This window comes from Zootoca vivipara, chromosome 1 (assembly GCF_963506605.1).
Source record: "Zootoca vivipara chromosome 1, rZooViv1.1, whole genome shotgun sequence".
NCBI lineage: Eukaryota > Metazoa > Chordata > Lepidosauria > Squamata > Lacertidae > Zootoca > Zootoca vivipara.
This window is the reverse complement of record NC_083276.1, coordinates 66,560,234-66,587,720: the sequence shown is the minus strand read 5'-3', so window position 1 is coordinate 66,587,720 and position 27,487 is coordinate 66,560,234. Positions and strand designations below refer to the sequence as shown.

General features: G+C 42.5%; 1 protein-coding gene across 1 annotated transcript in view; it reads left to right on the top strand.

Annotated features, from left to right (window-relative positions):
• The first annotated feature begins 3,708 nt into the window (after positions 1-3,708).
• PARVA (parvin alpha) overlaps positions 3,709-27,487 on the top strand; it is a 71,221-nt gene continuing 47,442 nt past the window's right edge. Inside the window, exon 1 of the mRNA XM_035118864.2 lies at positions 3,709-4,043. Within this exon, the coding sequence (XP_034974755.1) occupies positions 3,908-4,043 (136 nt within the window). The 5' untranslated portion in view covers positions 3,709-3,907. The remainder of the gene's footprint in view (positions 4,044-27,487) is intronic.

Below are 27,487 nucleotides of genomic sequence, written 5' to 3'. Positions count from 1 at the left end.
GTAGGGGATTAACTTGGAGACCATAACAGCAGTACATAGATTGAGAGGGTTTTGTAATATAACTTTTTAATGTAGAGGTCTTGTGCAAGAACTCTTTATCACTTGCGAAAGCTTCCCTGTTTAGGGTAGCTTTTAATGTTTGAAGTTTTATTGTGTTTTTAGTGTTCTGTTGGGAGCCACCCAGAGTGGCTGGGGAAACCCAGCCAAATGGTGGTATAAATAATAAAATTATTATTACTTCAGTCAGGTAAATATTACTATTATTATTATTTTTACTATTTATACCCTGCCCATCTGGCTGGGCCTCCCCAGCCACTCTGGGCAGCTCCCAACAGAATTAAAAGCACAATAAAACATTAAAAACTTCCCTAAACAGGGCTGCCTTAAGATGTCCTCTAAAAGTCAGATAGTTGTTTATTTCCTTGACATCTGATGGGATGGTGTTCCACAGGGCAGGCACCACTACCAAGGAGGCCCTCTGCCTGGTTCCCTTGCACAAGATACCATATTAAAAAAAAAACTGAAATGGATTTGCCCTCCATCAATACATAAGCCTCTATTATGTCAACCTCGGTCCAGTATACCTGAAGGAGCGTCTCCACCTCCATCATTCTGCCCGGACACTGAGGTCCAGCACTGAGGGCCTTCTGGCGGTTCCCTCGTTGCGAGAAGCCAAGTTGCAGGGAACCAGGCAGAGGGCCTTCTCGGTGGTGGCACCTGCCCTGTGGAACGACCTCCCAACAGATGTCAAAGAGGAAAACAACTACCAGACTTTTAGAAGACATCTGAAGGCAGCCCTGTTCAGGGAGGCTTTTAATGTTTAATAGATTACTGTGTTTTATTTCTCAGTTGGAAGCCTCCCAGAGTGGCTGGGGAAACCCAGCCAGATGGGCGGGGTATAAATAATAAATAAATTATTATTATTATTATTATTATTATTATTATTATTATTATTATTATTATTATCAACTGTGAAGCATAAGCACTAAGGCTGGAAACATTTGTTATTGCACTTTTTCTGGGTTTTTTTTAAGTGAGCACACACTGGTACCTGCACCTGTGTCCAAAACACAGACAGTGGAGGACAGGGAATACAATTTCCAGATACATTATATCAACTTCGTCCCATTGGTGTGGACACAAGTGGAATAACAATGATTAGCCACTGGGGCAGGAGGAATGGGAATGTCTGGCATCTAATATGCCAAATGCGCGCACAGAAAAATCTGATCTGTTTGACGTTTTGGCGATATAAGGCCCGGTCTGGAAGCACCCGCATAGCTGCCAAGTTCTCCCTTTTTTTAAGGGAAATTCCCTTATGCTGAATAGGCTTCCTCGTGAGAAAAGGGAAAACTTGGCAGCTATGGCACCCAGCTGCAGGGACAACTGCAGAAAAGCAGCTCAAGTAGAGCAAAAGAGAGCAAGGATTTTGCTATGCACATTAAAATCACATAAATAACGTGACTGAAAGCTGGGGGAATACTGTGGTAGAAGAGATACTGTCTCTGATGAGAGTGAAGGACTTTTGCATTAGAATCCCTTTAATTCTATATATTTAAAGTACAAGCCTCTCTTGCTTATAGTAGGATCCTATGCCTGTTTACTAAAAAGTCCCTTCCATACCCTCCAACATTTCTCCGATGAAAATAGGGACGTCCCATTCCATACAGGGGCGTACCCAGGATCAAAACTAGGGGGGGGGGAGCCATGGTCATTCAGGGGCGGGGCCAAGGCACGGGAGGAGAGGGGCCACAAAGTGGGAAGGTGGGCGGGGCTACAGGGCCAGCGGGCCCGATGATTCTGAGGCGGCAGCGGCAGCCGCTAAATGAACCCCCTGGAAACGGGGCGGGGTGGGGGCGCCAGAGGGATCCATCACACCAGGGTGCCAGGTATGCTTAACACGGCCCTGCTCTGAAAACACCGCTCCCATCCATTTACGGCTAGCCACCCCCCCTGAAAAACCCCTTTGGGCCCCGCTTTCCCTCCTCCAGGTCCCCCCGAAGCCTTGCCAGTTCCCACCCTATATATCTGGGATGGGGAAGGAGCTCAGAGGTCTGCTAGTCCTGGGGGGCCATCCCCCCGTGGCCTGGGAGGATACTGGGGACCCCCCGCCAAGCTGAGACCCTCAAAGAAGAAGAAGCTGCCACCGCCGCCTCCCCATCGCAAGGGAGCAAAAGATGGGAAAGGTGGGGTGGCGCAGTGCAGGCGAGTGAGCCCCCCCCCCAGCTGTGACCCCGCCCTCAACGCCCTTCTCTCAGCAGGGGCAGCAAGGGAGAGCGGCTGGGGGGGGGGGTGCATTGCAAAGAAGGAAACAACAGCCAATGCCCGGAGAGGGCAATGCATGCAGGGGGAGCGGAGAGCTGTGCCGCCCCCCCCCCAAGGCAGCTCCTTTCCTATTGCCGGGGGTGGGGGGCGGCGAGGAAGGGTCACTGCCACTGGGCTACTTCTGCCACCGGCAATCCGGCGCAAACGCCCCCATGCAGCTTCCTTGCAGCAGCCACGACCACCGCCTTCGGGCGCCGCCCCCCACTCCTCCTTTGTGGGCTTCTGCCCACCAAGACTGAACTGGCTCCTGTCGGTGCACTTGCTCTCCTGGCCCAGGAGGAGTCTCAGTAGCAACTCCTAACTCAGGGGGGTAGGGGGTGCGGAGGGGGAAAGGGGGCGATTCCCAGCCCGCGGCGCCGACGATCGCAGTGCAGCCTACCGGGAGGTAGAGCGCGGCAGCGGCTGCAACCAGTGCAGGGAGCCAGGGAGCCGCGTCTCCTTCGCTTGCCAGCCCAGCAGAACTCTTAGGTAGGAGAGGTTGCTGCCCGGCAGGGCTTTCCATTGGGAGGCGCGAAGGCTTTAGTGGGCAGGAATTGATGCAAATGTAGGCAGGGCGGGCTGAGAGGAGCTGCTGCCGAGGAGCCGCGGCACCAGCAGCGTTTCCTCCCCCCTCCCCTCCCGTGACAACAAGCGGGGCGCCTGCACAGGGTATTTGCATCCCTAGTCGGGCCTGCAGTTTGGCCTTCTAGGGGGGGCAGCTGCACCCCCCTGCCCCATGCTGGGTACACCCATGATTCCATAATGATAATTTTACCATTTCTACCCCACACATCTTACTGGGTAACCCCAGCACTCTGGGCAGCTTCCAATATAATATAAAAACATAATAAAACATTTAACTTTTTTTTAAAAAAACCTTCCCTATACAGGAGTACCTTCAGACGGCTTGAGGGTCGGATAATTTCATACCCTCCAACATTTCTCCGATGAAAATAGGAGCACCCTAAGGAAAAGTGGGAAATTCCGGGATCAAATCAGAAACCGATATGGCTTCTCTAAATCAGGGACGTCCCTGGAAAATAGGGGCACTTGGAGGGTCTGCCCTTTACTCCCTAGAAACATTAGGGCTGCAATCCCAGAATGCAAGACCCTTCCATTAATCGAGAAGCCCTGTTATAAGAACGCGAGGGGAGGCGGGGGGGGGGCTGTTTCCCAGTGTAAACCTGCTTAGGATGCCAAAGGCGGACGGCTCCTATTTCCACGTTTTGCCTGCGAGACTAATGGAGGGAGCAACTTGTGTCCCAGTGGGGTTGTTATTGTAGGGCCTGAGGTGGGGCGGCGTTGGCCTGGTGAATTCTATCTGCCGAGTCGCTGCTCTGAGCCCATGTGGGTAGGAGCGAGAGAGCGAGGCAGAGAAAACCCTTCTCTGGGTGCGCGCGGGAGGGAGAGAGGGAGGGAAGAAGGAAGGAAGGAGGGAGGGAGAAAGAGAGAGCAAGAACAGCCTCAAATGTTTGGAATAATTCCGCTTCCGTTGGGAATAGGGACCAGCCGTTTGTGAGCGACTCCAGCGGGGACTCTCCTCCTCTTCGTCCTAGTCGAGGCTCGGGCGCGCTTTCGTGGGACCCCCAGCTGCACCTCCGCCATGGCCACCTCTCCTCAGAAATCGCCCTCGTCCCCCAAGTCGCCCACTCCCAAGTCGCCCCCATCCCGGAAGAAAGACGACTCCTTTTTGGGCAAGCTCGGAGGCACTTTGGCCAGGAGGAAAAAAGCGAAGGAAGGTGAGGCGAGGGGTGGAAATGGAGAGAAAAGTGTGCGCTGGTGTGCCAAAGGTTTCCCACTTTTTCTGCGCGGCGCCTTTAATGAGGCAGAGGGAGGGGCATGGAGGAGAGAGGGAGGCGAGACGGGGGTGGGGGGGGGAAGAGAAGGGGAGAGTCAAAGGCTCTCCGCGCTGCCCTCAGCTAGAAGCGCCCGAGCCGGGCTCAGGAGGGGCGGGGGTGGCCGAGCTGGGTGTGCCGCCTCCGGGAAAGTGTCATGCTTGAAAAATGTAGCCTGGAGCAGCCGCTGCCGGGCTGGGCTCCTTCAGCTGTTTATCTAGCCTTGTTTCTGTCAGGAAGTTGTCCTTCCAGAGTTGAGAAATCCCCCCTCCCCTCCCCAGCCAGTTTTCGGCCTCTCCGCCTCCCTCGACGGGCTCCTAGCTGGAGCTTCGCAGACCCCGCAGGGTCAGCAGCGCGGGCTGGCGAGGTTCCCAGTCAGAGCCTTGTTTTCGCACGCCTCGGAGCTCTGAGGCCTTATTGTGAGCGCTCTGTGCGCTGCGCTGCCTGCTGGGAAGGAGTTTCTTTCTAGAGGGGAAATTCAAGGCTTCTTCAAGTATCTTTACAAGTTGCCTAAAGTGAAGAGGGGAGCGGGGCGCTCCTGGCAACAGCGGGGCACACACCGCGCTCGCTTGGGAGCGCAGGGAAGCTGCTGTGTCTGTATAAGGAGGTAGAGCTGGAGGAAGTGTAGTATGAATTAGGCACACTTTCTGGTACACACATGCAGTGTTTTGTTGTCAAGCTCTGCGATACAAGTAGTTCTCTGGACAGGTGCTCACACCTGAAGGAGACACATCTTAAGCTGGTTCATTTATTTATAGACAAGGTTCACCTAAGAGGAGAGCAGTAAGCCCTCTTAATACCCCCCCCCCCCAAAAAAAATACACACAGAGGCAGCACACAACTCCATACAGCATGCAGGGCATGCTTCTGAAGGGAAGAATGGGCAAGCTTCAGTTTCAGGACCCACTGTCTTGGGACTGGAGGCAGTGCGTCCCTTCTGATGCAATTTCTGCTCTCCTATGGCTGTGTGGGATACTATATTTTTGGTTCCTGCATCTACCCCTGCACTACTTCCTGCTGCACAAGTTCCCAGTGTAAGCTCTGCAGTAGTATTAATTGAATGCTGCCACATGAAAACCTGACCTGTGCACAATTAGGCACACCCAAGCCCCTTGTAAACAATGAAATGGGCAGGAGAACATTTCCACTAGGAACACAATTTTTTTGGGGGGGGAGGGGGTCTTCTTCTTGTTGCTCCTATTAATTATTACATTTGTACGCCACCCTTCACCGTAGCTGTCAAGTTTTCCCTTTCCTTGCGAGGAAGCCTATTCAGCATAAGGGAATTTCCCTTTAAAAAAGGGAGAACTTGACAGCTATGCCCTTCACCTTCAGGGCGCTTCACAGCATAAAAATACAAGATAAAAACACAAAATACATAACAAGAACAAGAACAAAACCACCCCAAACACATTTAAAAGGATATAGGATGTTAGCAAAAAGCCAGGTTGAAGAGAAACATTTCTGCCTGGTGCCTAAAGGTGCATAATGAAGGAGCCAGCAGAATCTCCCTGGGGAGAGCATTCCACAAAAGGAGAGCCACCACAGAAAAGTCCTGTTCTTGTGTTGCCACCCACCGGAACTCTTGTGGAGGAGGCACACGAAGAAGGGCCTCAGGTGATGAACTCAGGTTCCAGGTAGGTTCGTATGGAGAGAGGTGGACCTTCAGGTATTCTGGTCCTGAGCTGCTTAAAGTTTTGTAAGTCAAAACCAGCACTTTGGCCCAGAAACTAATTGGCAAGCAGCGCAATTTGAGCCAGGATTTGTGTAATATGTTTAAACCATCTTGCCTTGGTGAGCAACTGGCCACCAAATTCTTTACCATCTGATGTTTCCAAACAGTCCTCAGAGGAAGCTCTACATATAACATGCTGCGATAATCTAACCCAGAAGTTACCAGAGCATAGAAAACAGTAGTTAGCCTATCCCTGTCCAGAGAGGGGTACAGCTAGGCCAGCAGGTGAAGCTGATGGAACTTCTCATCACTGAGGCCACCTGAGTCTCAGACGACAGCAAAGGACCCAATAGTGTCCCCAAGCTACATACCTGCTCCTTCAGAGAGAGTGTAACCCAGGCTCCCTCAACCTCGGCCCTCCAGATGTTTTGAGACTACAATCCCCATCATCCTTGACCACTGGTCCTGCTAGCTAGGGATCATGGAAGTTATAGGCAAAAAACATCTGGAGGGCCTAGGTTGAGGAATCCTGGTGTAACCCCATCAAGAGCAGGCAACGTTCAATCCACCCAGTTTAGAATTCAGTCATCAAATTCTCTGGTTTGAGAAAAATACAAAACTTGACTGTAACATACTTTGTTTGACTTAAATCAGTTGTGATGTAATTATAGGAGGCATCATCAAGTTTATAGTAGTCTACCAGCAAATACACTTCTTAACAGGTTTGGTATTTAGATGCTTTTTAGAAAATCAGGATAGTGTTTATACTTTGTAAATACTTGAGTGTGTATAATTGAATTGTGCTTGTTATTTGTTTCTTTTATTTCAAACTGTTTTAAGAAAGCTGTGGGTTCCTTAGAAACTTTTCAGAAACCCGTTAATGGGAAGATTAGTATTAGCACAAGGTTCCCTGAAAAATAGGTTGCTCACCACAAGCAATCTGTCTCTACAATATGCAGCTGCAGGAGAGTGTTTTGTATGTACTAGGGTTCAGTCCTGGTTCATATGTGGCAAAATGAACTGATTGTATTTTAAACGTGTATTTTGGAGTCAGTATTGTTAAATAGTTGATACATGAATGGTGTGGGGTTTTATAATTGTTGCGTGAATTATTGTAAACTGTTGTAATGTTGCTAGAGGTAACTGACTGGGGGTTGGCCCTACACTAAGCAAATGAAGTAACCCTTTTTGGAATATTTAGGGGAAATGAGGTGTTATTAAGAGCCAGACTGAACAATTGGAGTTAAACAATTAAAGAGGGTTATGAAGGAAAGCAAGGGAAAGAGATATTGGTGACAAGAGGTTTAGAATGGAATATTGAAGTTTTAAGGAAATGTCCTAGCTAAAACAGGTAACTATGGCTTAACACACCTGGCTAGTGCTTTGAATAAACTTGTGTAGACCCCCTAGAACATGTCCCAGAAATCTGTGCAATTGAATTAATTAAAAATTAATCACATGCATCACATCAATCGATACAGATCTTACCTGTAATTAGTTTTCATTGTTATTGAATAAGTGTTTTCCTGTTTAACACATATATTGGGGCTTCATGCAGAAATGTATCCAACACAAATAATAATACGGTACTTTTCAGCTCTCGAAAATGGCTCAGCTCGAATGTTGTAAGTTGTACTAATGCACTAGCTTTGTCTGCCATGTTGTGTGACACATTTTCTCTCCTCCCAATCCAACTGCTTCTGTACAGGCCTTGCTTGCACTGCGTGGCAATGAGACACAGTGTACAATGGGCAGGGTTTCACATAAAAGGTGGTTTCAGTGGCTGCGAAGACATTCAGGTTCAATATTTAGCACCCAAGGGCATTTGTCAGCAAAATAGTTTATTTGTTTTTCCAAAAGTGCTGTCTGTATTGTATTGCCTCAAAGTTGCCCTGTGCTATCAATCAGTCATCTGTCAAAAAACAATGGCAGCAGACTAAGCACAGTATCAGTGCTGTGTATGTATGTACAATATGCATGTAAATATAGGCCAAACTCCACTGGTCATCTCTGGGTAATTTTGGTATCAGTTAACTTTGGTAATGGAGTTACTATTTGAGTAGACTAATGCGTATGAAAAGGCATAGTAACTCATTCATGACATTAGATTAACACAGGTTCCATTCATGCAACAAGAGGGCATGAAATTATAAAGCCCATGATATTAGCAGTGATGGTTTCTGGCAGCTAGAAATACAGTAGTCTAAAAACCTCTTTTTGGTGCTAGAACCATTAGCAGAGAAGTCTTTGAGGTAATGGTAAGAGAGAATAAACACCCTCCTTTCCCCCTTTTCTTGGAGTATTTCATTATCTTATATTATGGGTTTCCAGGGTGAGTAAAGCTGCATTGATTGTGCTCCTTCAGTTTTCCTGGGCTTGACTGACGGACATCAAAAATCCGCACCTTGTAATAACCTGCCTTAGAGAATCTTAACAATTGGACCCTGACATTCTAATAAATCTGTGATACATTCACCAAGGGAGAGCAAAGTTCAAAATTGCTTAAATTGGTGTAGGAGCAGATGGAAAACAGACAGTTTGGGCCCATGAATTTGATGGAGGGCAATTATGGTACAGTGTATGGTCTGAGTCAGCTTCCCAATTGATATGACTTCAATTGAAGTAATTTGCCCACTCTTCTCTTTGGCTTATTTGGTTTTGATGGTGCAAGAAAAACTAATCTTGCTCCAGCTTTGTAACATTCTTTTTCTCTATCTTTGGCCTTATTGTTGTCTTGCTGCTGCAGTTGAAAAAGCTTGCATTTTGACCTATCCAGGATGTAAGCCTGACGTTGCTTGATAGGATCTGGTCTGTAGGTTATGAAAAATATCAAATATTCAGAAGGCAGAATAACTTTGATCTCTTATTTTCTTAACATTGCAACAATGGGTGGCTTTTTTTTGGAAGGGGAGGGTGGAATTAGGAGCTTATGCTTGTTTACTGTTTGCTCTGGCAACTTATCTAAGGGTAATAGAACTTTAAGCACTTGCAGAAACCAGACCATTTCAGGTAATGGACCCTTGAATTATTTAAACAGTATTCAATATAAATGACAGTAGTAGAATTTGAGTTGCATTGTGTATTTGGCAGAAATGAGGCTTACATTTTCATATCTGCTACTTTTTTTCTCATTTGGAGGCAGTCATGAGGAATGTTTTCTCTTTCCCCCCCACCCTCGTATACCTCTCTCTCTATCTTTAAATAGCCTGAATTTTTTTTTTTTAATACTGGGTTGTATCCAAGGTAGCACTAAATTAAAGTCACATAGCGGTATACTTGTTGCAACGGTGCAAGGAAGAACCCAACTACATTAGCAAAGATTGTTGTGCAACATATCAGCTGTTGTGGAAAAATATCCACTAGGGCAACTGTTGCATTGGATTCCTTTCGTTGCACAACCTTTAGATTCTGGCATCCACTTGCGTGTGGGCTCTTGCCCTAGCAGACAGAGAACATTGGATGCAGCCCATAGTATCTGATGATGGGGAGTGTTGCTGCCTTAGCAACCCTAACTGGCCCTAGTGAGGGAGAGGGTAGTGTTAAATCTGTGTTCCTATCACTAGACACTATAAATTTCTAATTTTCCATTTCAAGGAAGTGTCAAACCCTTTTGTTCTGAATGTGATGTCTGGAGAGAGTGGACTAAAGGTGGATTCCCACAGTCTCCTTTCAGTCTGGTCATTGTGAAATGATATTCTATGAATATCTATACCTATGGTGCTCACTGCAATCTGTCAGAAGGTCTGATTCCATATGACTGTCCAGTGAATATTAAACACAGTTGTCTAATGGTTGTAGGAAAATGCCCGTGAAATCCCACCTTCCTTCCAAGTGCCCTAAATAGCATCCTAAGAAACTTCTCTCTTTGTCCTTGCCTTTCCTGCCAACACTGGTGATTGAATTCTAGTCGCAAGACACAGGTATAGGTTTCATTTGAAAGGTGGACAAATTGAATTTGACAGATGCTGATAGAGCTGTCTCATGATTAAGACGCTGGTGAGACGCATGAGCTGCCTTTTCAGACAGAATGTGATTTTTTAAAATAGCTGTATGTGTAATTCTGCTGGCTTTTGATTTTCATTCTTTGGCATTGGCTGATCCATTTTTGAATGAGGACCTGTTTAATCCCTCTTGAGGTTTCACTGAGTCTTATTTGTGGGAGACAGTTGCTTGAGCCATTCTGTTCATATTTTCCATAAATCTGCATAAGAGGCTTTAGGATTAGCGTAAGTAAATTCCTTGGAATTGAGTTTACTAAATTAGTCATGAATTAAATGGGCAAGCTGACTCGTGTGAAAAAGTATGGGTTCTTTTTTTTTGTAAATGTAGAAATTATTTTGTCTTCTTTCACGGTCATTGATTTAAAACCAGAATATAATGGCACAGAATATACTCAAGAAGAAGTTGGAAATATCTTATGCAGAAAGAGTAAGATGCTGAGTACGCAAATGGATAGAAATTGCTTCATTATAAATTAAATGTTTTAAAAATGTCATGCTAAAGCTCATTACAGTATAGGAATGGCTGAGAAAATTAGGGTGCAAACTTGTGATCATTGGGAGGGCCATATAATATTGCAGATCTCCCTCTCTGAGGTTTGCTGCTGACTTCCTTGATGATGGTGGACATTCTGATACCTCCACATCTCAGTACCCTGGAGATAAGACAAGGAAAGGGCTCAAGGACAGATCTTGGAAGACCTTGGGATCAGCACAACCCAGAGTTCTCCTGTATTCCCCCTATGCAGGGTCCTCTTTTTTATAGATCTGACCAAAGATTAACAGGATTAAAATCCCTGTCACTCTACCTTTCACCCACCCTACCTGGCATTGAAATAAATGCATCTGATTGGTTGGGGAGGTTCTTCATAGTCCTGACCTAATGCTGTGGAAGTTGCAAAGCATTTCTGAGGTACTCCTCAGAGTTGGTAGAGCTTATTTAAAGGGAAATAAAATCAAAATTTGTGTCTTGAGGAGTCCCCTCCCCTTCCTAAGCCTCTTCTACTGAAATTTATTATTTTAAAACTTTTTTTAAAAAAAAAACCTCTGGAGAAAGGGGTGGGACCATAGGAATGAATATGATTGGCTGTGTTGTCCAGAGATGCTTGGGCATCACAGGAGATGGACAGAAACAAGCGCAGAGTGTCTCTACATATGCAATGCTGTATTGAATATGAATGTAAGGAACAGAGAAGGGACTGGGCTCTATCTTTGGGGGGTTTGGACCAGCCTCTACTGCTTAGGGGTTCTCCCCTATTCAAAGCAGGAATAGTCTGATACCAGTCTGGTTACAGGGAGTACTGTGTGTAAATAGCTATAACTATGGTGTGGTTGAGGGGATATGTATAATGATTCCAAGTAGGTCTACTCATAAGTAATACCCACTTAGTTCAATGGGACTTGTTCCCAGATAAGCATAGCTGCCAAGTTTTCCCTTTTCTAGCGAGGAAGCCTATTCAGCATAAGGGAAAATCCCTTTTAAAAAAAGGGATAACTTGGCAGCTATGCAGATAAGTGTGCATAGGATTGAAGCCTTAGAGAAGAAGTAAGGGAAAAATAGATGAAGACCAGAATTGTTGCAGGAAGGCTTTTAAAAGTGTTTGCTATCTGGGCTTTGCATCAGTCAGAAAATATCTTTAGCCAGCACTGGAGAAGGCCCTCTCTCCCATTGCCACCTGATTTGCCTTAGACGGTATGGGTGATTTGTCAAAGTAAGGCTATACAATGTGCATGGCAGAGCTGGATTTTAAGTCTCCCCTATCTTATTCAGACATTCTGTCTGCTACATTGGGTCTCTGTTGGCACATGGGATAGAAATAAAATGTGGTTTTTTTTGGGGGGGGGGTTATTAACTTTTGTGGACTTATTTTTTAAGGTCAAATCAAAGCCTCTTAGCCTAATCAAGAAATAATTATTGTATAGCATTAGTTAGACTAATTAGCCCCTTTTGTTAATTCATCGCTGTTAGATATATTCAGGTCAACAAATTAAAATAGCATTCTCCTACCGGTAAGTATTTGTTTTATAGGCTATCTGGAGGTCTGGGGGTAACCTCCTTGATTATGAAAGGGAAATTATATTGCTCCTTAAATATGTGAAAATGATATATTGGCTTACAGATACATTCTGTTATGTTCCTGAAGTACCAGAAAGTAAAAATAATTGGAAGAAGATAATCCACTAAGAGACCAGTCCTTGCATACTGCTGGACCATTTGGAGCGGCTGTGTTGAAGAGCTCTTTGCTGTAGCCCTTCAACAGGTGCTCTCTGTTAAGTCTGATTAAATATCTGATTCAGTGTCCGAGGATAGGCCATTGTGATGGTCCCTCCATCTTAACTTCCTCCCAACCTGTATTAGAAATTATCAGAAGAGCTTTCAACTACAGTATTATAATTATTTTATGCTGTATACTGCCTTGTTTTTTTTTTTTATGAAAGCGTGGTCCATAAATATTTTAATTATTAAATAAAACAAAACAAATTTACTTAAAAAGATTACACCCAGAAATAATTAAGCTATTGTAAGAATAATATACACTTTTGGTAAATAATATTTGTAGTGTAGTGGGTCTTCAGTGATTTCGGCTCAGTGCAAATGAGAAACAGGAGGCGAGGATCTCTTTACTTCAAAGAACAGGTAAGAGCCAGAACGCAGGGAATGGGGAAAACTGGGTCTTATATAGTAACAGAGAACTAGCAGGGGAAAGATACATTTTGGCGGGAACCAATGGCAAGGATTCCCTCTAGCGAAAACCAATCCGGCAGTGGATCCAAATCCTGCACTCTGAACCAGCAAATGATAGACGTTCCCGCTGGAACTTGTACATTCAAATAAACTCTGTAATACACTACAATAAACTCTATAATACAGTACATACTTGGCTGTGCTATTACTTTAATACACAACAATATTGTTCTGTTCCTTTTGACGTTTGTTTTGAATTCTTTTATGTGTATTTTTATTGTAAGTTGCTTGTAGAAATTTAATTAGCAAGCAAACTAATATGTAATAAATAAAAAGAAAAGAACATGGAAAGCAGCAACGAGATCCTGATGGTTTTTTTTTACTATTCATCTTTTAAGATTTTGTCAAACAGTATGCATGTGAATGTTTACTCAGAAGTAGATTCCCATTATGGATTATAGCCATAGATTCTTCAGTATAAATTTAGGTAAAACTAATCACTTATGAAAAACATTAAAACCTAAAGACAATGCTGTTTAAGTTAACCCTTAAATTTTACAAATAAATAAAACTGCCTGGCTCTTTGTGTGTTAAAGGAAAGGGGACTTTGCTTCAGAGATTGCGGTCAAGACCACCTCAGCACCATAACCAGGCCTGAAGCCAGACTGAATTGAATCCAGATAATAGGTAGCTTCCAGAAATTCCTGAGCTGAGTCACCACCACACACTTGAGCGCCATGCTTAAAGAATGTTGCTGGGACAGGTTGCCCACACTGTTCTCTCAGACTGCTGAATCAATGGCTGTGATTGCTACTTGACTGAATGTGAGGAAATTACTAGACAAATTGAGATTTAATCCAGATAAGACGGGTGTTCCTGGTAGGTAGAGCTGCCAGTGGATATACCGTAATGATTCTGCCCATCTCGAATAGCATTGTGCTGCAGTCTGGGCTCTGCTTTGTTGTTGGCTGTACCTATTGCAGTTGTGACAGGAGCTCTTCTGCCCAGGTTAAGTGCATATATCAGATGTGCTCATTTCTAGATAGTGTGAATTTGGCTACTAGTGATACATGCCTTACATACCTTACTTGCATCAGGATTGAATTCCTGAACAATGTGGTACATAGGATTGCTTTCGAAAAATGTTTAGAAACTTCAGTTGGTTTGGAATGCAGCAGCTAACCATCTGACTGGAGCTGGTTTCCTAGAGCATTTGACTACTCTTTTTCAGCAGCTTTACTGATTTCTGGACTATTTGGGGGCATGTTTTAAAGCGCAGTTACTTTTAAAGTTCTAACTTAAAAGGAGGACACGACACCTTAAGGGCCTTATCTTCCACCAGAGGGTTTAGCTGTCCATTAATATCAATAGGGGAGGCTTTCTTGCATGTCCAAATTGCAGTTGGTTGAGACCAATGAGATGACTATTTCTGGAGTTGCCCTATGGCTCCTGAACTGCCTGCTTTAGATGCTTACTCCATCATGGGTTTTTTTTTTAAGACGTTTTGTTTCAACTTGGCACCTCAAAGTGGTTGTTTGTAACTGACTCCCTGAATATGACCTTTTTGGATTGAAGCTTGGATCTGCTTTTTAGTAATAATAGTTGTTTTAAATTTTGTTCTAAACCACCTTGCAGTTCATTAGACAGAAAGGTGAGGAGATGTATTGTCATAAATAAATAAATAAAAAGGGAAGGGAAGGGAAGGGAAGGGAAGGGAGGGGAGGGGAGGGGAGGGGAGGGAGGGAGGGAGGGAGGGAGGAAGGAAGGAAGGAAGGAAGGAAGGAAGGAAGGAAGGAAGGAAGGAAGGAAGGAAGGAAGGAAGGAAGGAAGGAAGGAAGGAAGGAAGGAAGGAAGGAAGGAAGGAAGGAACATGGCTGTGGCCTCTTGCTAGCAGATACAAAACTAACAGAGTTTGATCTAGCTCAGCTGAATTGTTTTGCAGCTGTGACATGCATTCCCCAGCATGCATCTAGCTCACTTGAAATTCACAAGCTTTACAAGCACCCACACCAGGTCTAATTTCTAGCTTGGGAGAGACTCCTGTCTGAAACCCTGATGAGTCATCGCCAGTTGGAGCAGACAGTACTGTGATGGATGGACTAATGCAGGGGTCAGCAAACTTTTTCAGCAGGGGGCCGGTCCACTGTACCACAGACCTTGTGGGGGGCCGGACTATACTTTGAAAGAAAATATGAATGAATTCCTATGCCCCACAAATAGCCCAGAGATGCATTTTAAATATAAGGAGACATTCTACTCATGTAAAAACACCAGGCAGGCCCCACAAATAACCCAGAGATGCATTTTAAATAAAAGGACACATTCTACTCATGTAAAAACATGCTGATTCCCGGACCATCTGCGGGCCAGATTGAGAAGGTGATTGGGCCGCATCCGGCCCCCGGGCCTTAGTTTGGGGACCCTGGACTAATGGGTCTGACCTGGTATGAGGCAGGTTTCTATGTTCCTTTGTAATAGAGGTAGCAACAATGTTGTCGAACTCCAGCTCCCCTTATTATCCCTGTACATTAGGCATGGTCGCTGGCGCTGATGAGAGTTGTAGTCCATGATTCAACTGAAGAGCACCACTTTGGCTACCCATCTTCTGTATGCAGGTTCCTTTCCCCCACCCCCACCCCTTTACACATTTTAATAATTTATTTCAGCACATTTACATTATCTTAGAGTTTTCACTGAGATCTTGGTTTGTTATTTCAGTGATTATCAGTACTAAAAAAAATGATTGTGCTAATACAGATAAGCAAAATATAGGCTGCTCACTGCATTTCCTGGGGGACAGAGAGAAGTGGGCACTTCTTGTTTTCCATGCCATGGTCCATGTAGTTCCTTAAGTTGTTCCAAACAGTCTTTCATCATGTTCCAAACTGGCAAGAGAACCACACTTTTGATAGACATGGTATATATAATAATGTGGATTCTATTTTGTCTGAATCAACTCACTTTAGACATTTGAATTCCTAAAACCTTTAAACTATTTCTTGTGCCATTTGGCTACTATTCTGTACCTGGTTCAGTTGAAATTGGTGGGGATCAAAAATGTGCTCAGGTTTCATTATTACTGTGCATTTAAAAATGGCAAATATGTCTAATTATGTCCAGTAATTTAAAAAAACAACAGATACTTAGTGGATAAAAAGGTAAAGGGACCCCTGACCATTAGGTCCAGTCGTGACCGACTCTGGGGTTGCGCGCTCATCTCGCATTATTGGCCGAGGGAGCCGGCGTATAGCTTCCAGGTCATGTGGCCAGCATGACAAAGCCGCTTCTGGCAAACCAGAGCAGCACATGGAAACGCCGTTTACCTTCCCGCTGTAGCGGTTCCTATTTATCTACTTGCATTTTGACGTGCTTTCGAACTGCTAGGTTGGCAAGAGCTGGGACTGAGCAACGGGAGCTCACCCCGTCACAGGGATTAGAACCGCCGACCTTCTGATCAGCAAGCCCTAGGCTCAGTGGTTTGGATACTTGACATTAAAAAACACTAAGTGCTTTTCTGTAGTTTGTTTAGAATATATGCCTTTAGGAAGTACTGCTATTGCAAGACAGACAAGCCTAACACTAGGAAAACGAATGAGCACCTAAAAGACGATTCATGTTTGTCAAGTGTTAAAAGAGTTAATGTCAAGCTATCTAGGATAGTAATGTATATATATCTGCGTTGTGGCTAATTCGGCTGTAGGCTTGGTTAGTAGTAGATGAAATTAAGGCAATATTGAAAATGGGTTGATTCAACTGGGCAGGAAACTGATGAGTGTTGAAAAGGTACACTGAGATTTCAAAGGTAGAGACCGTTTTAATTCTCTCATTTGTATTGGGTGCCCAAAAGCTGAGGAAATTTTTTTATTGAGCTTAATATAGATTTAATTGGTGATTAAATTTAAAAAAAACCTGGATGCTTTTAAATTATTAGTTATTTAACAATTTGTATTTTCATAAATATTTTATTCTTATTAACCTTTTGTATATTAGTAGTAATTTGGTATATTTTAACGCAAATACATATTTTGGTTGAGACAATACACAACATTGTATTAGTGTATATATTATTATTACAGTATTTCTTTTTTCTGTGGTTGTTATGACTAGGATGGTCAATACAACAACTATAAATAAACATTTAATTCCACCCCCACCCCCGCCATCCCCTCTTGTTAGCTACTTTGGAAGAAACTAAACCAAGCATCTGAACAAAGGATTTAAAAGCCTGTTGTAGACCTAAACCTTTCATTTATATCTAGGAAGTATTAAAATACAGAGAGTATCTTTGATTTTAATATTTTTCTCTAGTCAGTTCAAGATTTTCATAAAGCATAATGCCTGATCTAAACCCAAGATGGTTCTGAAGCAGCCAGTAGGATTAGTGAAATATTGGCATAAAAAGCTCTAATGCTGGAAATGGATAAATGCTAAATAATTCAGATTATTCATAATGAGAATAATATTACAAGAATTGTAATAGCTGCTAGGCAAAAGTATAATTTGAGCTGCAGTATAATTGGAAATATTTTTTAAATCGTCAAATTCAAAAGGTAAATATCTTTTTTATGCAAATATATGGGTATGAAGGCTAGGAAGAGATCAGAGGACTGTCTTGCATCCTGTTCTACAGTGTATATTGCCCAGCAGCCTTTGAGGCCTTAGCAAAGACAGCCAATAATAGAGAGCATTTGTTCTCATATCTCTTGGGCCAAACTGGAGACCAAGAAGAAGAAGAAGAAGAAGGAGGAGGAGGAGGAGGAGGAGGAGGAGGAGGAGGAGGAGGAGGAGGAGGAGGAGGAGGAGGAGTTTGGATTTGATATCCCGCTTTATCACTACTCTAAGGAGTCTCAAAGTGGCTAACGTTCTCCTTTCCCTTCCTCCCCCACAACAAACACTCCCAAGGTCACCCAGCAGCTGCATGTGGAGGAGCAGAGGCGAACCCGGTTCACCAGATTACGAGTCTACCGCTCTTAACCACTACACCACCAATGGCTAAAACCCATAAGACATTGGTCAAATCTCTCCTGGCAGCTGGATTGTAACATGAACAGTAACCTAGGCAGGGTGATGGATCCAGGAATCCTCCTAGTCTCCAATGAGTCATTTCCTGAGCGTTCTTCTCCTTGCATATCTGCAATCTTTATTGAAGTTTTACCTGAAACCTACTTCTGTTGTGTGCCTGTGTTCAGATGCCTTCCACCTTATCACTCCATGACCAGAAAATAAATAAGCATTAAAGCTGCAGCACATTCTATTGCCCCCCCCCCCCAAAAAAAGAGAGAGAGAGAGGATTTTTCCTGAATTTCTACACCATCTCCCCCAGTCATCTTGTACACTGGACCAGCGGCAGAGCTTCATGCTCCGCCACCGGGGGTGGAGAGCAGGCGTGCTGCCCCCAGGGACATGGTGCGCATTCTGGGGGCAGGGCGCGCCGTGCGCAGGGGCAAGATGCGCGTTCTGGGGCGGGGCAAAATGGAAACTAGAGAAATCCCACAGGGAGCTCTGAGAAATAATGTAGGATTGTCACTGTATTTTTTAAAAAATTCTTCTAGGAATGAGTGGACCCCAATTTCAAGAAGGTTCTTCTAGTAAAATCTAGTGTACAGAAGGGTTGCCAGACTGACTTTCTCTTCTGGGTCATCAACATTAGAGTGTGATTGGAATATATTGAATGAGTTAGGCACTGATAGATCTTAATGCCTATTCCCCATTTCTATATGGATGCTCTACCAATTACACAGTCGAAGGCATTAAAATAATCACTGGCCAAAATACTCAACCAGTTAAGGTTCAGTAACAGTAACATATAACCAACGTTAGAGATCATATCCAGAATTATTATGATTTTAAAAAAAACAACATCAATTGACTCCAGCATAAGATTACGGTAGGAGCCTGGTGGTATGGCAGACAATAAAAAGACCATGACAAAGGAGAGCAGTGCAGTTGGGCAAGCTTGCACACATAGTTCATATTCTAAAAGCCTTACGATAATTTTCACAATAATTCACTTCCAAGGAGCAGTGTTGCCATAAAGGGGCTTTGTTGTTGTTTAAAAATGATGGCTGCTTCCCAACCACAGTTAGACAATGTTCTTGACGAGCATGCTACCAGATTTAAGTTCTTATAGATCAGGCATAGGCAAACTCAGCCCTCCAAATGTTTTGGGACTACAACTTCCATCATCCCTAGCTAACAGGACCAGTGGCCAGGGATGATGGGAATTGTAGTCTCAAAACATCTGGAGGGCTGTGTTTGCCTATGCCTATTATGGATCCATTCTGGTGCTACAAGGTCATATTTTATTTTAATCTGCCTCCAAGAGTGTTTGCAAATTTTGAAAAGTTTTATTGCACGGAGCATTTCATGCCATTGGTGCAATCTTATGGATGTTTACTCAGAAGTAAGCCCCACTGAGTTCATACAAACGGGTGCACTGTGTGTCTTCATTTTTGAATTTTTTTTTAAAAAAATTATTACCACTGATTTATTGCTTTAATACTGTTGTAAATCAAATGTGTTATTGAATGGAACCAGTTTTCACATAATCATTTCCCACCTTTAACCATTTTTTAAAGTCTTTGTAAATACATAAATTACCTTTTAAACCGCCAGTCTTGAAACTACTGTTCAGTTTTTTAAGTGCCAGTAACAATTTGTTTAAACTTGTTTGCTGACAAATCCTGTTCTGAGATGGATTTTCTAGTTCAAGATTTATAAGCTGCAGGTGCTCTGCAGAGCACAAGGTGGCTCCAGTAACCAGAGCACAAGGAGCGTCTTGGTGGATTGGAGTAGTAGGGGGAACAGATTTCATAGGAAATGATTAGGTTGTTGTTGTTGTTGTTGCAATGTTCATTTGGTTTCTTTGGAAATGTAATACATATGATGACTTAAATGGGAACAAGATTTTTTTCCTTTCAGTTTTACATGTTTCTGTAGTTTGCTATATAGTTGCTTATCTCCACTTTGCGCTTGAGTTTTTAGGCTGCATTGTTTTTAGATGGTTGGTATTTTAAATTTAATTATTATCATCTTTGACAATCCAGTGTGTTTTGGGGAAGATAGGTTCCTTGCCTCCATTTGTTGTTGTTGTTATTAAACAACATAAGCCAAAAATAAAGAACATGAAGTAGTTCTGTTACAGCAGGTTGAAAGCAGCACTAAGGCTGGACATTATTGTGGAAATTGTTGTTTCAAAACATTATTTTAAAAAACACCCATTTCCCCATAAACCTGTTAGGGTGGTTTGTGTTACTATGGTCCAGATTTTCTCCATCCATTCAGATATAGTAGGAGAAACGCTCCTCACCCCTAATTTTTAGCTATTATAATAGCAGCAGTTATCAAATTGAACATTATTTCTTGATCTTTTTCTGAACTAACATCTTTTAGATAACCAAGCAGAAATACTTTTAAGTCCCAAGGGTGTATGATATCCTAATATAGGCATCCCCAAACTGCGGCCCTCCACATGTTTTAGCCTACAACTCCCATGATCCCTAGCTAACAGGACCAGTGGTCAGGGAATATGGGAATTGTAGTCCAAAACATCTGGAGGGCCAAAGTTTGGAGATGCCTGTCCTAATATATGAGAGATATTAGCCTGAACAGATTTCCAGAATATTTCAATGACTTCATTTGAGGCTTGTAAGTTTCTTACCACCTCCATTCTTACTCACATGTAGCCCATGCAACTCCACATGAGTTAAAGGTTCTTATAAGTAACTTGGTAGGGAGACGTAGGTTAAATAAGGATGCAAAGGCCTATGGATGCTTAGTCAGAATCCCCACTATGTTTACTAGAACTTCTCTCAGATAAGTGTTTATATTCTAAGGCTCAGTACTAAGTCAAGCGTTCCTGGGAGTAAATCCCACAGAATTCAGTGGGGCTTATAGTGAATATACATTGATATAGTTACGCTGTCAATATGAATTTACAATAAGCATCTGTTTTACAATTGAGACATATTCAAGAATTAGTTCAAGGCAAGAGTTGGGGCTGTTACAAATCCAACTCATGCTCTAAAAAGAACAGATGTTGTAAACTAAGACTGCTGTTATATGACAGGCAAATGAAGGGAGGAAAGATTCTTCCGTCTAACTTACTATGTGCTTTTCGAGCCTCAAGGTGTAACCTTGAGCAAAGTATCCACCAAAAAGCAAAGTATGGGCATATGGAGCCTAAGACCATATAACACTGGTCCTGAAAGACCTACACTGGCTCCCAGTATGTTTCTGAGCACAATTCAAAGTGTTGGTGCTGACCTTTAAAACCCTAAAAGGCCTCAGCCCTGTATACCTGAAGGAGCGTCTCCACCCCCATCGAGGACCTTCTCCAAGAGTATTCTGCTGGTTCCATCACTGTGAGAAGCAAAGCTACAGGGAACCAGGCAGAGGGCCTTCTCGGTTATGGCGCCCGCCCTGTAGAAGGCCCTCCCATCAGATGTCAAAGAAATAAACAACTATCTGACTTTTAAAAGACATCTGAAGGCAGCCCTGTTTAAAGTTTTTAATGTTTGATGTTTTATCATATTTTTAATATTCTGTTGGGAGCCGCCCAGAGTGGTGGGGTATGTATAAATAAATAAATAAATAAATAAATAAATAAATAAATAAATACATACATACTAAATTGTAAGTATGACCAGAAAACAGTCAGTAGAACCTCTTTACTGCTTATACGGTACATAGGTGAAGGCAGAAGTCTTAATTTACCGTGTCATGCTGGAAAGGGCCTTAAATCCTTTATCTAATCAGGTGGCTAATTCACGGTGGCACCCAGAATCACTCCAGGCACCTTATTTATAGGCTTCATGTGCCACATGAAGATGTTTTTATTTTCCCAGGTTTTAAAAATCTGTGTTAATATAAAAACTGAATGTCATCCCACCGATAATATACTGCACGTTTTTGTTATGTGTGAATTTGTTTTTAAGTCTCCGCTTGTAATGTTTATACTGCAATCGTTTTTAATGACCTTTTCAGTATTATATTTTACTATTTTATCTTTATCAGCTGCCCAGAAAACTGGGCAGCCACCATAAATCCTGTAAATAAATAAGTAAAGCTAAAGGTAATTTGATCCTAGAAAAGGAAATGTAAGTCAGATCATTGTATTAGCTTAATTAAGCATGTGCTTGCCTGAACTCGAACAGTACCAGACTCTTCTCTGCTTTGGCTTCTGGGGTGCTAAAAAACTCTTGCCTCAGGAGGAAGGTGTTGAGAACACACAATTCTAGACATAGCAATTGCATCACATTTCATGGCTGGCAATATCACCCACACCAGCCTTCTCCAATGTGGTGTCCTCCAGATGTTTTGGATTACAACTCCCTTTGGACCAAAGACAGTACTGTATATTAATAGCTATCAATATGATTTTAAAAAAATTGTATTTCTGTTTTAATTAAATAACAAGTTTAAACATTTCTCCCTTTACTAACTGCTAATACACCTGTGCTAATCAATATATTTTCAAAAGTTCTTTCTTTACAAACACATTAATACAACTAAAGCACAACCACAATTGAATTAAAAATAAGAGAATATATTTTATATACTGGGTAATAGGCATTTATTTTCTCCAAAATCAGTTAATGAGGAGATATAACAAATATGAAGGAAACTTGCTTTCAGCATCTTCCCTCAAGTATGAACTGACTGATTGTCTATTTGAAAATCAGGGATGCACCACTTCGTTCTTGCACTTTTAAACATGTGCAAATGGAAAAAACAAATGGCAGTTTCCTAACAATTGTCCTATCTAACAACTGTCCTAACCCTGAGGAGAACCTCAGCAAATCTGCTTTCTGTCTTTCAATTGTTCAGTATCGAACACAGGACGCTACATAGATCTGGATTGAAACGCTAAACAAATGGGAAGATGATCTTCAAAAAAAAAGGAAAAAAAGAACAGTAGAGAGTCTTTATAGATATTGTTAACTCAATTAGTTTTAAATTTGTAAAAATGAAAACAAACATAACAAGCTGGTTAACTCAGTTCTTTGAACTGCCGTTTAGAGGAAATTTCCTTCTAAAATTGTTTAAGAGGAAATTTACTGGTTTTCTCATACTTTTTCCTGTAGACAAGGCATCCCCAAACTACGGCCCTCCAGATGTTTTGGCCTACAACTCCCATGATCCCTAGCTAACAGGACCAGTGGTCAGGGATGATGGGAATTGTAGTCCAAAACATCTGGATAGCCGAAGTCTGTGGATGCCTGCTGTAGACTGTCAAGACAGTACTTCTTATGGGCCTTTGTTTATCAGAATCTCAAACCTCTCAAGAATGCCATCTTAGTACTGTTGTTTCCATTTTAAAATGGAAGAATGTGTGGGAGCTTCCTGCAGCCAATCAGAAGCTGCGTTTTGGTTTCCGAACGTTTTGGAAGTCGAATGGACTTCCGGAACAGATTCCATTCGACTTCCAAAGTACGACTGTACCTTCAAGTAATGTGTGTCTAATGGCCCATTGCACCCAGTGCATAGCTGAGGCAGAATGCAGTTTCCCCAGCTCTTTAGAACACAAGGGAAACCTGATCCCACAGAAGTCAACCAGATGCCTGTGCACGCAAGCAAGACCTCTTGCAGTTTCCAGCAACTGGGATCCAGAAGCATGCTGCCTCTGACAGTGTATGTGGTACCCATTGACAGCCTATCCTCTGTGAATTTGTCATGTCTCTTAAGCAGAGCAGCTAGAAGGGAATCATATAACTCCAGGCCTTACAACACTGGCTGCCTGTGAACTAATGGGCCCAGTTCAAGGTACTCAAGTTTCAGGACCCAAGTACTTAAAAGAGCAGCTGTCCCAATACCCACAAACCTGTGCTTTGAGAACAGGGATGTTCTGTGCATGATTCTACTAATGGGCATGTGCAGTGACTTGAGACAGGGCCACCCTGGTAGTAGCACCAGGACCGTGGTATTTCTTCTCTGGGGAGATGTGATTGTCACCTATGCTATTTAGTTTCATATATCAATTGGTGGGTATCTGTTTTGTTTCTCAGGGGGTTTGTGTCATGATTGTTGCCCTGGGTCTTGTTACTGTGCTCCTGGATACTGTTATTATGTTGCTGCTTTTATAAAATGTTTTAATTATTGTGTACATTTGCTGTATTTGTTCATCATCCTGAGTTCTGTCACGAGGAAGGGTGGCAAATTAAAAAAAAAGATAAGTGATTTGGATTACCATAGAGCAAAATTGCATTGCCATATTTATAACTTATTATTCCTTTGTAAGATTCTTGCATTTCATTATAAATATAAAAGCCTAGTAATGTCTACTGTATGGTATTAAATGTTTAATAATGTGACTATATTGGGTAGTTATTATAGTTATTATAGGAAGATAGAAACAGAGGCAAAGAGAGAGAGAGCACTTTACATGATATGTAATGTTGTGAGATTTGAAAAGGTTCTGGCAAGTTCTTACATCTTTCTTCTCAGTATTTATTAGCATTTGTGGTTGAGAAATGAAAACATGAAAATATGTCTTCAAAAACATTTTTATGTTTTCATGAATAATGAAGAAAATACAATTAATCAAATATGGGCTGGTATTTTTCTAAATCTGGAAGTACAGCAGGAGGAATCTGGGTTGAAGAGGGTTCTTAATATTAACTTTATTTTAATTAGCTAGCTTCCATCTGGACTGTGTGAGCTTTGAATGAAGCCTTATGGAGGATAATACATAATCTGCCATTTTGTCAAAGGAATTAATACTGCAGATTAAAGATCAATGTTCTTTTCAGAATTTAAAGAGTAGGTGCATAACATCTGAAGGCAAGGCACAGCAAGGGCACTGGCAAATTGACTAACCCCTAGATGACTGGAATGCAGGCTAGACTTCAGCTTTCCTCTCAGTCTCTTGCTTAAATAATAAATCCAAAGCATGTAAATTAATCTGATGGTGTAGATGAATGTTGTGTTACTGAGACTGGGAAAAACACAAGGAGGTGTCCTCCCTTCACAGTTCATTTTTAAGGTTCCAGGCTTAGACAGGCATGCAAGCAAGCTTCATTGAACACGGTAGATCTTACTTCTGAACAAACATGCATAGGATTGCAATGTTAGTGTGACAAATTCTGATTTTTACTGGTCACATTAGGCGGAATAATTACTTAATTTAGGAAAGGCCAGTGAGGAGGGGCAGCATTGTGGTCACAGCATCCTGTGATGAAACTATTGTAGTAGTAGTAGTAGTAGTAGTAGTAGTAGTACTTTTTGTGAACCAGGATGGTATGAGGTTGGGGCTATAAGGTAAAGGACCCTTGGACGGTTAAGTCCAGTCAAAGGTGACTATGGGGTTGCAGCGCCAAAATCTAGAGTCATTTACCTTCCCGCCGGAGCAGTACCTATTTATCTACTTGCACTTCGTGCTTTCAAACTGCTAGGTTGGCAGGAGCAGGGACCGAGGAGCGGGGGCTCACCCCATCGAGGGGATTCAAACCGTTGACCTTGCGATCGGCAAGTTCAAGAGGCTCAGTGGTTTAGACCACAGCGCCACCTGCACTGGTTGGGACAATGCAGGTGCACTGGCAGGTACACTCTCTTTAGTGTGTCCACACCACCTTAAACTTGCTGCTGCCCCCCCATCCCCCCCATGAGCTCATTCTCAGTGAAGATGAGAAGAATCCTGTTGCATCAGACCAAAGGCCCACCTATTCCAGTATCTATGGTGACCAATATATGTCTGGAAATCCCACAAGTAGGAAATGAATGCAGTAGCCCTGCCCCCCTATTGCAGTCTAGCAACCAATATTAAGTGGCATATCACCAATGAATCTTGACATTCGAAATAGTCACAAGTTCTAGTAGCCAATAATAGGTCCACTTCACTAAGACAAATCTTGGCTTACCAGAAATTAGCAAAATGTGCAGGTTCTTGGAGCTAGGCTTGTGGCTGCACTTCCTGAAGATGCTTTGGTTTAGCATCTCTTTAAACCTGGGATTGTAGTTTGTCTCAGTCTAGACACGATGACCCTATAACCAAAGATGAAGGCAAACGGGGCAATCAACTAATTCTCCATGAATTTGGCTAATGGAATTGAACACATCTTCTGGGCAGGCAGCCCTATAAATTAATTATGAATTGCATGGTGAAATGTTTCCTTTCATCTTACTTGAGTTTCCTTTCGATTGTGTATTGGATGATCTTAAGTTCTAGTATTCTCAGAGAAGGACGGAAAAATGTGTCTGTATCCGTGTTCCACACACCACCTAAATCTAACATGTCACCCATCAATTGTCCTTTTTCCAGTCTGAAAAGCCCAATACATGCTTCATTTTACAAGAAAAAAACTTCTCTGTGGACCTTCTCTGTACATTTTTTTAGCATTTGAGATGGGTGACCAGAACTTTGCACACTGTAAAAGTGGGGTTTGTATGTAGAATGTTGTTACAGCCCTAGCAGTTTTGTTTTTGACATTTTCCCTATATATTTGAAAACATCAATATTATTAATAATAAACTTTTATTTGTATCCCGCCCTCCCCGGCTGAAACCAGGCTCAGGGTGGCTAACATCAAATATATAACATTTGTATGAAATCAAACAATAATTAAATTATCTCCTAAAAACAAGTCTCCTAAAAAATGTGCTTCCATGAATAATATTGTGAGAGAACTGCAAACTGTAGCCCTACTGGGTGATTTCTATATAATTTGTGATGACCCTGTACTTTTGTAATGAGTTTCTAGGTACATTTGTTCAGATACTGACCTAATTAGTCCAGAACTAGTGCTAGTCCTGCTTGTCTATAATCAAAGATCCTCAAAACTGCCATGTGCAAATTGGTTATCTTGGTATGAGCGGCTACAGAACTGTAGAGCGGTCACAGTAGCTTGATGCTGTAAAAAAGAAAAAGAATGGGCACACAATCTGGCAGCTAGTTCTGGCAGAACAGTTTACGCTTCGGAACAGATTTGCAAGAGGGATATAGTTACACATGACAATATATTTGAAACTTGGCTTCTGTTCTTAACTTGTATCAGTAAGGGAAGTTTGCAAACTCTACCTTCAGCAGCATACGCCTCTTTCTGAAGTGGCATCCTTCAGACGCATCGCTTAGAACATAACATAATATAACATGGCTAATTCTTCTTTACATATCCAACAAACTGCAGGCCACTAGGCAGTGCTCTAGCGTTGTGGCAAAACATATGCCTTGGTTTATTAGATTTGATTTAGGCAAATCTTTAAAAATGTAGCATAAACACTGACAACTGGGAAACACTGGACTGCGAGCGCTCCAGTTGGAGAACAGCCTTTACCAAAGGTGTCATGGGCTTTGCAGACACTCAAACTCAGGACGCAAGGGAAAAACGTGCTAAGAGGAAGGCACGCTTGGCAAATCCATGATCAACTCCCGCGCGGAAACCAATGTCCCCACTTGGAAGGACGTATGGATCCAGAATTGGCCTCCAGAGTCACTTACGGACTCATTGTTAAAGCCTTGCTTATGGAAGACAATCTTACTTGGCTATGAGTTATCGCCAAAGAAGAGGAAGAGGAAGAGGAAGAGGAAGAGGAAGAAGAAGAAGAAGAAGAAGAAGAAGAAGAAGAAGAAGAAGCCGCCTTAGTACCAAATTCAATTCTTTGCATCTCGAATGGACCCAGTTTGAAACCCTGGAAACTGGCAGTTAGTTTTTATAGTATTGAGCTAGATGAAGTGACTTACTCAGTATAAGGCAGTTTCTTATGTTCCTATTGTTTGTGGTTTTTATTGTTTGTCTTTGCAGCCTAAAATTTACACACTTACACACACACACAATGTAGTCTTGTTCTGAGCTACCTTTGCAACTGCTGCTGAATGGTTAAGCTATTTTTATGGCTTCATCTTTCTTGACATATTGTAAAGAGCAAAACATTCACTAGAAAGAGGATATTGTTTTTTGAGTGGTACAGCTGATATTAAAAAAAGAGATACATCTGCTGTTGAGGTCTCAACAGCACTTTGGAAAACTAATATAAGACATACTTGAACGTGCAC